At 37.5% G+C, this 14,521-nt stretch overlaps 1 protein-coding gene across 1 annotated transcript; it reads left to right on the top strand.

The window, feature by feature from the left end:
- Positions 1-3,194: 3,194 nt before the first annotated feature.
- GEMIN2 (gem nuclear organelle associated protein 2) lies at positions 3,195-13,848 on the top strand. Its single transcript, XM_039351788.1, has 10 exons — positions 3,195-3,484; positions 4,308-4,392; positions 5,044-5,133; positions 6,676-6,735; positions 7,335-7,448; positions 8,153-8,197; positions 9,814-9,882; positions 11,677-11,787; positions 12,957-13,015; positions 13,646-13,848. Exons 1-10 carry the CDS (start codon positions 3,363-3,365, stop codon positions 13,683-13,685), a joined length of 795 nt encoding a protein of 264 aa, XP_039207722.1. The 5' UTR covers positions 3,195-3,362; the 3' UTR covers positions 13,686-13,848.
- Positions 13,849-14,521: the final 673 nt, after the last annotated feature.

Here is a 14,521-nt window from a genome sequence, read left to right as displayed (position 1 = left end):
TTGCCATTAAATCTTGAAGCAAATCTCCATCAGTCATTGAAACATCAGATGACTGTGACTTGCAATCTCCTGCAGGCTTCACCATTGACTTTGCTTATCAGAAGCTGGCAGGGAAAGTTGCACATGGTGATCAAATGATTGGAGGACACTGCAACTGTTAGAAATGCAAGACAAACACCCAGATTGCAATCACATGACTGCAGGGACTGGTTGTAAGTTACCTTTTCAGCATCGTTGTAATTTCAAATAGTTGCTAAACAAATGGTTGCAAGTAGAGGACTACCTGTACTTGTTATTGAAAGTTCTACTACTTAACAATTTGTCTCAGGCCTTTCCATGGTGATACCTTCAGGATGTCTTGGCATTTCAGCTTCAGAATAGCTGTGTTTTTGAAGTAGTAATTCCAACACACCTGGAAGGTATTAAGTAGGGAAAGCTGTTTTAACTTTGTTTTAGCGATCTACCTCCCATCATTAATTTGTTCAGTCTTCTAGGATACCAGAAGCCTGCTGTAGGTATGTATTTTTTTAATGTGTAACTTCAGATTAAGTGTACAGTTTCCTTCAATCAGTAGCAAATACATTTTGTAGATTATAGTTTATGTTTCATAATAAATGTTTTTATCCAATTCATGAACAAGGCACTGGTAATAACACTACTAATGGGTCTAATATAGCCCATCAAATATAATAAAATATATTGAAGAGTTTGGGATTTGTGAATCAAGTATTCACTTTATTTATGACAACAAAACAAATGCACATAATGTCAGATTTGAATAAACTATGCGGTTAAATTCTGAACATTTTAAATTTTTAAATAGGTAGAGCTGGGTTTTCCTACAGACTCTTTTTAGTAACGGAGGGGGGGGAAAGCCAAAATAATGAAATACATTTATTATATTGGCTTTTTGAAATTAAGACCAATTAATTATTCTAATTATGAATTGTGCAATATAACACTGTTGCTATTTTAATAAAGTCTTCTGTACTATTTCGTATAACTCCTGGGAAAGTTATGACTCTTCAGCTGTTCTTATACAGGTAGTCCTCAACTTAAGATCACAATTGAGCCTAAAATTTGTGTTGCTAATGAAGCATTTGTTAAGTGAGTTTTGCCCCATTTCAGGACCTTTCCGCCACAGTTGCTGAGTTGTTAAATTAGTAACACAGTTGTTGAATTGTTAAATTAGTAACACAGTTGTTAAATGAATCTGGCTTCCCTTTGACTTTACTTGTCAGAAGATTGCAAAAGATGATCACATGACTCTACGACACTGCAGTGTTCATAAATACAAGTCAGTTGCCAAGGGTCTGAATTTTGATCATGTGTCCATGGAATGCTTCACTGGTCATAAGTGTGAAAAATAGTCATAAGTCACTTTTTTCAGTGCTGTTATAACTTTGAACAGTTACTAAATGAACTGATGTAAGTCGAGGACTACCTGTATTGTAGTTCCTAACATCCTTTAAATGATGACTATGCTTTAAAAGGCTGCTGGGAATTATAGTTCATCAACAGCTAAAAGATACAGCTTCATCAGCCTTGATTTAACATTTCTAGTGATGAATATAACCCCTGCCCCATATTAGCTCTTAAAATAATTTTGATCATATTTTAGATTTATAGTAGATATACTTGATGTTAAAATTTTAATGTGAACTTAATGCACTTTGTTGCAGTGCATAGCTTAATGTTTTTTCTAAAGATGAAAGTCTACTGAATAGTATTACTAATGTAGAAGTTTTCCATAGGTAAGCAGGTATGGAGAATGCTAATATGTACATAGCTGTATTTTTATATTTTTTTAATAAAATGAATAGCAATGATGTTTCTAAAATAGACTGAATAAACAGTTCTTTACAAACCTGCCTTTGAGTAATTTTTTACATAATAAATTAATACAAACAATTTAATACAAGATGAATATCCAGTTTAGTCATTCTACAGCAAAAGTCACTGCTGTTAAATCAAATTGCCTCTTATCCCTGCTACTACCCATACTAGTGTACATGTGCACATATATCCAAGCTATTCAGACCATTCCTTTTTAGAATAACCAATGTTATGCAGAACACAAAAAGAAATAGTAAAGAATGAAAGCTATTGGATATAAAAAGGAATTTTAACTAAAACTAGCGTACACCAGTATCATTGCAACCATCTTCGCTTCTACAGTATTCATATACTGCTTCTTTCTAAATTTTTCACCTCTTTCATTTTCTCATCAACTCCAAACACAATTTTCTCAGCCTTCCCTTTCCTCTCAATCTATGCACGCTTCCTTCATATATTGGTTTTCCTGCGCAGCTCTTTCTTTCAGTAGGAACAAGTCTCCCCAATGAATCTTAGAGTTGGAAGAGACCTTGGAGGTCTTCTAGTCCAACCCCCTGCTCAAGCAGGAAAGCATTTCAGACAATGATGTATTTTTTTTGTATTCATAGAAGCATGCTACATATAGGTTGGAAAGTGTCTCCCAGGGTGCTAACAAACATTGCTGTGGAATGTAGAGTTGGAAGATCCTACCTAGATTCAGTGCCATGTTTCACTCCAAAACAGCAACTTAAAAATTTCTGCTTTTTTTTAAATCACAATCTGGCTTACTAACATTTGATGGCCATTGTTTGCTTAGGATTCCTTTGGCATAACTGTCAGTTGAACATCTTGAGATGGGGGAGAAGCACTAAAATTCATAGCAGAGCTGCCTTGTGACCGAGATGGGAAACAAATTCAATAAATAAATAAAAGCTCTTATAAGCTCTTAATTTACTGTGACTTCTGAAAAAAGGTAATGCTTCATTTAGCATATTTCCTGCATCGTCATAAAAGCCTATACGCGGAAGTAGGCTGGGCACACACTGATTCAAGCCGTTTGTGAGAACTGACAAGCAGTCCCTTTTCTCCCGGTTAACAGCGGAACTCGTGATGGTACAGCTGTCGCATCACGGGATCCTGCCTTACAATCCAGGTTAGAATGTGCCCCTCTCTGCCTCGGAAACTACTGTAAAGGTTCCTGTATAGAAATACCCTTCAAACGAGCAGGTGTGAATGTAATTGATTTACACAAACTCCCTGGAGGAAATTCCACTCTTTAGAACTAGAACTGCAATCAGAAAAGCTTCCAGAATTAAAATAAAACGCCGCACCGAGTTATCAGTTCCGAAACAGAAGTTTAAAAGAAGAGCAATCAACCCGCTCACCACTCCGATTTAGCCCCCTCCGACGAGCAAAAAAGACGCGCGTGCGCACTCGATTGGGTTCGACTCGCCCGGCGCAACCGTGGCGCCGCCAGGAGCGTCGATGTTCCTGCGCGTGAGCATTGCCGGTGCGGGGCGAGGCCGCGGCGCTTTTCAAGCGGCTTGATGGAGTCGGCGGTGGAGGAGTTGATGCCCCGCCTCTTGCCTGTAGAGGACTGCGACCTCGCAGAAGACTTCGACCCCACGGTGCCCCCCCGAACTCCCCAAGAGTACTTAAAGCGGGTCCAGTAAGTGGATCGGTGGTGGCGCCCGCCGTGAGAGGGGGAGGCCGGTTGGGGATGGAGCTGTGCTTGATGAGTCGGCGAAGTTGGATCCGGTCAATCCGACGTTAATATTTATATGAAATGCCCGCTATATTTATATTTATTCCTATGCGGCTTGCATAGGAGTAAATGCAACAAGCGTTTCTTCTATAATGATGAACGGTTCTGGTAGGACTTGACAAATTACTTTAGACTGGTTCGCCTTGCTGGTAGCAAGACTGGTATAGTCTTGCTACTGATAATGCAGTATGGCGGTTTGGTTTTTGTGATGGTGGATTTCCTGCATTAATGTAAGGAAAGTTAATAGTGAAATTCTGCTTTAAATCCACTCGTACTGTCCTTTTCATAGTGATTTATTTGAGTTTTGCCAGTTTTTTTAAAACTCTAATAATATTGGTTATCCATCCTCTCCAAATAATAAATAAGACATGCAGACCCGGTATAATTAAATGATTTGCAGTCTTGGATTAAATGGAATGAAAAACACCTGAAACATTTCTGCATTGTGCTATGAATTTAAATCAATTTTAAAACTGAATTCATGATGGCAACATTTCAGAGAATACATCATCTAGCCTAGTTTTGTTCAAACTAATCCATTATGGACTGTAGTCTTTAGGTATGTAACAAACCCACCCACTTTGTCTCATTTTTAAAAACCCAGACTGATACTCAGATAAAGCCAGAATGATTTTAATGCTTTTTCAGACTTAATTCTTTAATTCTGAAATTAGGTTTGATTAGAAATTAAAAAGCACTTAAAGTTTCAAATATTTTTATTTTGTAGGATTGAAGCTGCAAAATGTCCTGATGTTGTTGTGGCCCAGATTGATCCCAAGAAATTGAAAAAGAAGCAGACTATAAATATTTCAGTAGGTTTTTAAAAATCATTATTATAAGCATTATAAAATACACTTCTCATGATTGGATGTGAACAGTACAATACTGTTTAGAGATTGCCAGTTTTATAATTAAGCACTCTACATAATCTGCCTGCATGGTGGCTAGTCCTACAAAATGAAAGTGGCAGTTTTAAAATTGAATATGACATTCTTTTATTATTACTATTATAATTTTTAAACAGATAGAAGATACATAGAAAAATATCGAAAATAGAATTAAGAAAAAAAGATTAAAAAGTGCAGTAAACTAGAAAAAGAAAAATATTTAAAGAAGCAACTTCCAAACTTTTTTACAGCAGTTATAAGCATACTTAATATCACTCCTCTCCCCATCAAGTTACATCACATAATTCACTTCTTTCCATATTTAATCCTTTTCAATTAACAACTTCAAAATCATCAAGGCATTTTTATTAATTTTCAACAAAAACTCGATGGGTTTAGAAAAGTACTTATTGCTTTCTCCATGATCAAACAGGTTAATTTTGCCATTTCTGCTAATTCTTTCATCTTTACAGTACAATCTTTCATTGTAATAGTTCTCCTTTTTTCAGAAATCTTTATAGATATACAAATAACATGACATTCTTAATATTTTCATTGTGTTGTCTGTTTTCTTAGCTTTCAGGGTGTCAACCTCCTCCTGAAGGATACTCTCCAACTCTGAAATGGCAACAGCAACAAGTGGCTCATTTTTCAGCCATTCGCCAGGTAACTAAATATACAAATTCAATGACTTTATGTGGAGTGTTTTTTAAGACAATGCTAATTCTGGTCTTTGCAGTCATAATTCCCATTTTTAGGAAGATGGCACTTTACTACTGTAGTTGTTTGCTGTCAACAAGAATTCCCAAAGTATAGAACTCATTGGATGCTTCTCAGCCAAATTTACCTGACAAACTTGATACGAGGGCAATTCGGAAATAAACCTCCATTTGGTTATCAATGACACACACTCGCAGATACAGAACTTTTATTATACATGTTAGAAAATTACAACATTACATTGCTAATTGCCATTCAAATTGAGGAACTTGCTATAACATCTTACAAGGTTTGAAATTCCTTAGTAGTAGTCGCTCGGCGCCAAATCTGGGCTATGTGGGATTATCAAAAACATCCCAACGGAACTGCTTGAAAAGGTCTTGGGTGTGTCTAGCGGTGTGCGGGCGAGCATTATCATGAACCAACACCACACCGGAAGTCAGCATGCCCCGACACTTGTTATGGATGGCTCATCCAAGTTTTCATAACGTTTCACAGTAGACTTCTGAATTGATGGTCGAGCCACGCTCCATGAACTTCACTAGCAGTACTCCTTTGGCATCTTCACATTTGGCGGGATTTTCTATGGCACCACTTCCATTGTTGTGTTGGTTCACAATAATGCTTACCCACAACCACTAGACACACCCAAGAACTTTTGAAGCAGTTCTGTTGGAATGTTTTTGATCACCCCTCCTATAGCTCAGATTTGGCACTGAGTAACTACTACTAAGGAATTTCAAAACTTATAAGACATTATGACAAGTGCCTCAATTTGAATGGTGATTATGTCAAAAAGTAATGTAATGTTGTAGTTTTATAATGTGTATAATAAAAGTTCTGCATCTGCAAGTGCCTCTTATTGATAACCAAATGGAGGTTTATTTCTGAATTGCCCGCATATTATGGGAAAAGTTAGGTTTTATACTGAATTTACATATAAATGCATATGTAATAAAATAGTACTAAAAATACTACAAGAAGTACTAATATTCAACTTTGAAGGCTTAAACATCAGTTATAAAGATCACACCAAAAGGAAATAACTTTATTTATACAACTTATAAAAAGGTGACACTGGATAATATACAATAGGATTCTGTTAAGTGGTCAGTATCAATCCCCAAATGTCATGGGACTGTTGATTATTATGTGGGGTAATCTACAGCTAGATTCACAATCTAAGATTGCAAGTTTAATTCAAGTTTTAAGGAATTTGGAGCATGCCTTCCCTACTAAATCCTATTTAATAATAGGATTGTAATCTGGTTTAAATTTAATTGTATAAATTAAGGAATTAATTAAAGCAGAAAGGAATGTTTATCAATCCAAACGAATAGTTCAGCAAGCATAATCACAGAAAAGATATTTGTTTTATGTGAAAATGCCATTTCTATGTATAGTGTCTGCCACCTGCAAGTATATGTTAAAGTGATCAACTGTGTATTAATTAGAGTTTTTTTAATTGATCAAAAGTTTATCTTTTAGAGTGTGAACAAGCACAGGGATCACTGGAAAGCACAGCATTTGGACAGCAATGTAACAATGGCAAGTAAAATGTAATATTTTCAGTATACTGTCAATTTACATATAAGCTTTTTTTTTTCCTTCTATTCAATTGTATCCGATTCTCGAAGACTGCCTGGACAAGTCCATACAGTTTGGTTGGCAAGGTTTTTCAAAAGTGCTTTGCCATTGTCTCCTTTCTAGGGCTGAGAATAACTAGCCCAAGGTTCCCCAGCTGGCTTTGTGCCTAAGACAGCATTGGAATTCAGTTCCTGGTTTCTATCCTGATGCCTTGCAGCCCTAGACATTCAGACTCAAATAGAGCTCAGAAGTTATTATATTTGTTTCATGTGTAGGCTTGTATATATTAATAGCATTCTTCAACTAAAAATAATGAATTTTTTTTCTCCTGATAGCATCCTTCCCCTCCCTCGTATCTTTGTAGTGGCTTCTATTGCTACTGATGCCCAGCCAGCCCAGCCCTGGATCTGTTGTGTCAACTCTACGTTAACTATTTTAAATTAAAATTAAAGGCTGGAGAACCTTGAACAAAAGAAAATATTGGGGGGGGGGGAGAGGGGAACAACCCAAATCAGCTTATTAAATAGGAATAACTTGACTTTTTTTTTTCAATTGTTCAGCCCAGAACAGATGATGAAGAAGGTTGGAAAAAATTCTGCTTAGGTGAAAAGCTGTATCTAGAGCTAACAGATCAAATCTTAAGTGATGAAAATCCAGGAATTGATTATGTACAGGTGAGTGTTAAATCTGGCCTGAATAATTGTAACATCTTTAAATAGTTGTATTTTGAGCCATAGTTTCTATGCATGTTCTGAAATAATGAAGTTTGTACATATGATGATCATCCTTAAAATATTTACAATACAGTCCCTTGTCCAACAAAATGTTGCTACATATATCTACAATATTGATTTTATATATTAAATAGAAAAATATTCAGAGTCCCAATGATGCTAGAGGCACATTTGGTAGGGTTAGACAGGTCTTCCCAATGGCCACACTACTCTGGGAACCCTTTTAAAAAACTATTACTAAAAAGAATAACATTGTAATGGAGATTGTATTTTTTGTATTTCTCCTTCAAATGAATTTAATTATGTACTGGTTTTACTTGTGGGGAACATGGCTATGCATATACATTAGAAAGGTAGGCTTTAATGTTTAGATAAATAGATATTAGGAACTGTTTTTGGAAATTTCTTAAGCTTCAAGAGAAGCAAATGGTAATTGCATATATTTCTAGATTTTAATTATATTATGGAAGCCACACAGAAATTGATACAAAATATACTTTTAATAAAGCTCTAAACATTAGAAATATCTATACAATGTCTCCTAAAGAATGACAATTGCACACTAATGTTCAGATCTAAAATTAAGTATTTAGATTTCCAACCATTTTTAAAAATCCAATATATTCTGGTATCTTTTCATTCAGATTGGCTTTCCTCCATTGCTGAGCATTGTTAGCAGAATGAATCAGGTACTTTACTTTTATTGTCGGTTTCATTTCCATTCAGTCTTGGGGTGGTGAATCCAGCTTTACCTTTTTTTCCTACCTGCCTCCATAGCTTGCTTAAAAAACCTGGACTTGGATACAAGGTAGTCCTCGACTTATGATCATATTGAGCCCAACATTTCTGTTGCTAAGTGAGACAGTTAAGTTAGTTTTGCCTCATTTTATGATCTTTCTTGCTATAGTTGTTAAGTGAATCATTGCAGTCATTAATAACACAGTTGTTAAGTGAATTTGACTTTCCATTGAATTTGCTTGTCAGAGGATCGCAAAAGGTGATCACTTGACTCCAGAACACAGCAACTGTCATAAATATGAACTAGTTGCCAAGCAGCTGAATTTTGATCATGTGACCATAGGTATGCTGAAATGGTTGTGTGAAAAATGGTCGTAAATCACTTTTTTTCAGTGCCGTTGTAACTTTGAATGGCCATTAAACAAATGGTTGTAAGTCAAGGACTACTTGTAATCCCAAATAGAAATGTACTGCTCAAGATCTGAAGAACCCTAAAGATTCTTAGCCTTAAAATAGTGATAAGTATGTTTTAAATATGTTAGATCTAAATTGTTTTGTATTAAGAGAAAAGATTTTTAAAAGGCCCAGAAAAGATGGAGAGACACACAAAATTCTCCATTTCCCTTTTTGACCAGCTAGGCTGCAGCTAACTAGGCCTCAGGAACTTCAGAGAGTTCAGTAAAGTAATATTGCCTTGTTGTGACTGATGGCCAAATTTTTACAGCTATTCTATCATTTATTCAGATATAGATCAATTGTTTTAATTGGTCTTTGAATTTTCTATACTTATGACAACTGACAACAAATTAAAATTTTACACAATTAAGAATAACAGAAAGCAGTGCATATAAAAACAAGCCTAGAGTAAAATCATAACATACAGGTGGCAAATAACCATTTCTTAGAGATTCTTCTCTGCTGAATATAGGTTGTTTTGTAACATAGGTTCTGTGATGGAGAAGCAATGTTTTCTGGCCTCAGGCCTCTCTCAAATCTCCTAATAATAATCCTAATAATAATTATAATAGAAAGTATCCTACTAGGAATCAGTTGGTGGCATACAATCTGTTATTTCCATTTTTATATAAGTTTACATGAGCCCCTTTCACTTGCAACAAAACAATTTTCCATTTTTCTGTGAATATAAAAAAAATGATTAGGAGAGCCTATAACCCAAAAAATCCAGAAACATTCACTAGAAAAGAGACAGTGATATGAAAAAGATACAAATAAAACAATAGATTAATAGAAGGAGTGAAAGCAGTTTTGATTTTTTTTTGTCTGTAATTCTTGTGAATCTTTAATTTGCTTGAATCTTAAATTTGCTTTAATATATAAAAACTATATTATATATTTTTATTATATTACATATTTTTTAAAATTCTTTTTAGGACAAGCTGTTTCAGCAACTGTCATAAGATTGTAAAATATTACTTTTTTGTACTAGTTATTACTCATATATTGAATTCTTCTAGCATTTGTATAAAATACTTAATTATAAATCTGTGCGGTGCACTAGAAACTGCCACCATGCAAAAATTTAATAGCTGTTTTTCTGTCCTAAAAGGCAACAGTGACCAGTGTCTTGGAATACTTGAAAAACTGGCTTGTGGAAAAAGAATTTACTCCAGAACTGGTAACTTGAAGTTTTATGTTTTAAGAGGCATTATTCCCATTGAAATTAAATTGAAGGAAACTAATCTCTTTATTAATAATTTCTTTTAATCTGGAATTGTCAACATGAGTGCTTGCCTGGCTTTTAGTAAAGCTATGTCCCCCTAAGGCAGTGGTTCTGAACCTGTGGGTTGGGACCCCATTTGGGGTCGAATGACCATTTCACGGGGGTCGCAAAACAACGCAGTCCGCCATTTTTTCTCCCCTTTTCCTTAGCTGTGCTACTCCCTTTTATTCTATTGGCTTTTGAAAGCCAATAGAATAGACTTTCTTGAATAGAGTCTAATTCTATTGGCTTTCAAAAGCCAATAGGAATTGTCCAGACTATCTCTGCCCTGCTGAGCCCGCCAAAAGTCCCATTCTGCAAACGGTACTGCAAGTTGTCTGTAGCGAAGGCGAGCTGTCTGGAAGTTTCCACCCCTCCCTCTGAGCAACTACTAAAAATGTAAGGAAAAGAGGGCCTGGGGTGGGAGGCCGGGGGGCGCAGGGAGGGTTGCTGGCGTGCATGGGGCCCGGCGGGTGCCTTACCTGCCTTGGGCTGGGCCAGCTGATGGCCCAGCCGGTGGTCGGCCTGCGCCGTCTCTACCGCTTGCCAGCTACGCCTCAGCCGGCACAGGGGGCAGCACCGCGCATGCGCGGCGCCCCCGGGCAGGGAAAGTCCTCGACTTAACGACCGGTCGGGTAGTCTTCAACTTATGACCGGTTGGGTAGTCCTCGACTTACGACCGGTTGGGGGTCGCAGCATTAAAAAGGTTGAGAACCACTGCCCTAAGGTGAATGTTTTGAATTGCCTTCATTTCTTAGTATCTATATTACTTCCATATAGATTCAATGTATCCCATAGTTGTATAAAAAGCTAAATTAAACCTATAAGTTTTAAGTATGTCTCTAAAACTAAATTTTAAATTTATTGTTAGACCACTGAATATTTTAATTTCTATAATTCATGTTAGTTCATTCTCCGAATAGCAAGTCAGCATCTACTATCTCCTGAATTGGTTCCCCACAGTCCTTCTCATTAAATCTTTTGAACCATCAAATTCAAAATATTATACTTCTCATGTGAAATCTGTAAATTGTCATTTAAAGCTTCATAATTTATTGTATAAAGTTTTCTTAAAAATGTGTACAGTCTTGTGCATTCATCTCCAGAAAAGACTGATCCATCTATAAGCGCTATTAAATAGCTGCATGAATTTATTTTGATCTAAGAAATACAGAATTTGTGCCTATTTATCTGTGGTCTTATTACCATTGCTTCAAATACATGTTGATAAACTAAGCTTTCCCTCTAAGTCAGATGTCCCCAATCTTTTGGGCACCAGGGACAGGTTCTGGGGAGAGAAGTTTTTCCGCGGACCAGAGAGTGCATGGTTTTGTGTGCTGCCTGCATTCTGCGGATCAGGTTTTGCTTGTTTGTGTGGACCAGTTGCTGGCATGCCGCAGCCCAGTATTGGTCCACAGATCGGGTTGGGGACCCCTGCTCTAAGTGAAGTTTACTGGTTTCTTAAAATCTCATTTTTAAAAAATTTAATAACCAGACTGAATCTAGTTACTGCTAGAAGCAGGGACCTCTAGGAAATCCAAAATCTATGTTGGAAAATAGAAAAGTAGACAGTAGAGAAAAAAACCCACATGACAAGGGAAATTATTGTATTTGTATCATTACGAACAAACATATTGATGTGTTCAAAGAAGCAATACAAAGATGATTTCATCTTTAAATTCTTATTGCAATTTCTTAAAATTTCTCTAGGGCAGATGGCTTTATGCTTTGTTAGCTTGTCTAGAGAAACCATTGTTACCAGAGGCTCACTCTCTAATTCGACAACTGGCTAGACAATGCTCTGAAGTGAGGGTACTGGAGGTAAGCTTAACTAGTTGATCATTGAAGGGGAATACTAGAAGATCCTGATCATGCTAATAGCTTGAAGCCATCATTTCTCTGAAATATGTACATTTTTCACTTGTTATTTTGATATTTCAGAATGGTAATCAAAACTTGAGAAAGGGGCAGTACCAGTTATACTAAATGTTCAAAATGTTGCTGTTATTGTTATATCTTTGATGAATTTAGTGAATATCTAAAACAGCGGTTCTCAACCTTTGTGTGACGGCATGCGCAGCGCCGCCCCGAGGGGGAAAAATGGCGGATCACATTGTTTGGCGACCCCCGTAAAATGGTCGTTCGACCCCAAATGGGGTCGCGACCCATAGGTTGAGAACCGCTGATCTAAAAGATGGTTGTGTTTTCTAGAAATATATTTACTAGAGCTATTAATCAGTTGTCAAAATCATTGCAATTTGTTGGAAATTTGTAACATAAAGCAGGGGTGACAAACTCAATTTCATTGAGGGCCGTTATCAGCATTGCAGTTGCCCTTGGGGGGGTCCGGGGGTGTGTGGCCAGGGTGGGTGTGGCCTACTGGGTGGGCGTGGAGGGAGTGGGCATGGCCAGCTCTACATCATTCGCGTCAAGGGTGCCTGTGGGGGCCTGGGCAGGAGTAGGACAGATCTGAGGATCTCTGGCAGAAGGGGGTGGGACCGGGGCAAGTGTCAAGGCATGGTCCACTGGAGGAGCCTCACTGTTCCTCTCAGGCCATGTGAGGGGGCTGGATAGTGGTGCGGGCTGCCCGGAGCCCTGGGCAGCAGAGGTCCAACGCCCAGCCTGGCCCTCGAGCACCCGTGGCACTAAGCCCAGCCCCACTTGCCCAGCTGCACTTACCTCCTCCTCCTCAAGGCTGCTGCTGTGCTTGTTCTCTTTAGCCAGGTTGTTCATGATGGGTACCAGGGCAAAGTCAGAGGGAAACTGAATGTATTTCAGTATAGATGGCCACCACAAAATTGTACATTGACTCCCGGCCGGCCGGCCGGCCTGGGCCAGGACCAAGGCAGTGGGGGCCGTTCCCTTACTGTTTCAAGGATGGCTTCGCGGGCCACATCTGGCCCCCGGGCCTTGTGTTTGACATGTCTGACATAAAGCAATTGCTTGAAATTTAGTAAAGCACATTAATGCTTTTCTTCCTTCTAACACAGGAGAACAAGAATGAGGAAAAAATGTCTGCTCTAAACTTGTTAATTTGTTTGGTTGGAAGGTATGGCAATTTTTTTTAATTAGTGTACTAAGTTGGCTATTTAACAAAAATTAAATCAATCTCTTCACCTTTATCCTCAAGAGTCTGCACCATTACTTACATGAGCATTATTTTGCAATAATAACTTGTAATTTTTACCCTTCTATATTCTGTTTCCAGAGACATAAAAGGCAGTAACCAATTGTTGGATTGTGTTATATAATATTACAACATACACTGGCTACAACTATATACAGCCATATAATTTCTCTGATTTCACTTGTGCCTTTCTCATGTTTCCTCATCCAGTATTGTATAAAAAGAAGAAAGCTTAACATTGCATAATGAAATTCGATGATTGCAACTTCCTTTGTAAGGTCTCTCCATGCTGTCTTAAACTTCAATACTACGTCTGGAGTCACATGCTCTGTGATTCCATGCAAAGATCAATTCAGAATATCCTGGACTGGAAAGCACCTGAATAGTAGTTAAAATAGTATAATTCTCATATTACGTTAGTATTCAACTAAATGGAAATCTAGACAAGCTATACAGTGAAGTACTGCCTTTCTTTGATACATTTGTTCAAGATTTGTCTGAAGATTTTATTAATATTTATAATTATGGGGTTTCTTTTCTCCCACCTAACAGGTATTTTGACCAATATGACTTGGCTGACGAGGCATCCTGATAAACATCTGGAAACTATACATGCACGAGTTGTAAATCTTTCTCAGGCAGGCAGTACTTTCATGACTGAACTATGAAAAATGGATACACCACACGTTCCAATGTGACCTTAGTGAATATGGTGTCTTCTATACTTTTTTTTTTTTTTTTTTTGAAAACACTGATTTTAGCAAGTGAAGATGTTAATAAAATACTTTCTTACAAATTATTGTCCATAACTCAGCTTGTTTGATCTACATATAAACTATGTGTGCCTCTTGGTATTTAAGGTACTACACAATGAATCAATGTATCTATCTTATTAAAACCCAGCAGAACTGAAGAAACTAATCAAAAAGGCTATTTATGTTGAACAATACAGGTAATCCCCAAGTTACGAGCATTCTCTTAAGACTAGTTCAGTGTTACGTGATCAGCACAGCAGTCCTTGTCCTTACAAGTGACTGCAGAGGCTTCTGCAATATTTACCCTATTCCTCTCCCCACAACTGCTTCTCTCTCTCTTCCTGCTGCGCGGGACTCACCTTACAAAATCTGTCTCTTCTCTGCCGCAGTTTCTTTCTCTTTGAGGAAGAGGAAAGTCGGCTTGGAAATACTTGTCATGCCAATAATGGAAACCCCTGGGTGCCGTAATATTGTGCGAGTTCAAACACAAATTCTCTGCAAAAAAGATCATGGTCTACAAAAGCTTTGATTCTCAGGGGGGGGGGGAGTGTTTGATTCATTCTTTTGTTGCTCTGCAAACAGAATGGAGCTGGAAAGGAGGTTAGTGAAGGAATGTGGTTGTCGGAGGTGTAGTAGGGGTTAGGATTTGGGATTGTGGAGTGTTTGTGTTCTG

This window comes from Crotalus tigris, unplaced genomic scaffold, assembly GCF_016545835.1.
Source record: "Crotalus tigris isolate CLP2741 ecotype Arizona unplaced genomic scaffold, ASM1654583v1 scf7180000018371.15429387391:27106975, whole genome shotgun sequence".
Classification (NCBI taxonomy): domain Eukaryota; kingdom Metazoa; phylum Chordata; class Lepidosauria; order Squamata; family Viperidae; genus Crotalus; species Crotalus tigris.
The sequence above is the reverse complement of the archived record's forward strand: the minus strand, read 5'-3'. Positions and strand labels throughout refer to the sequence as shown.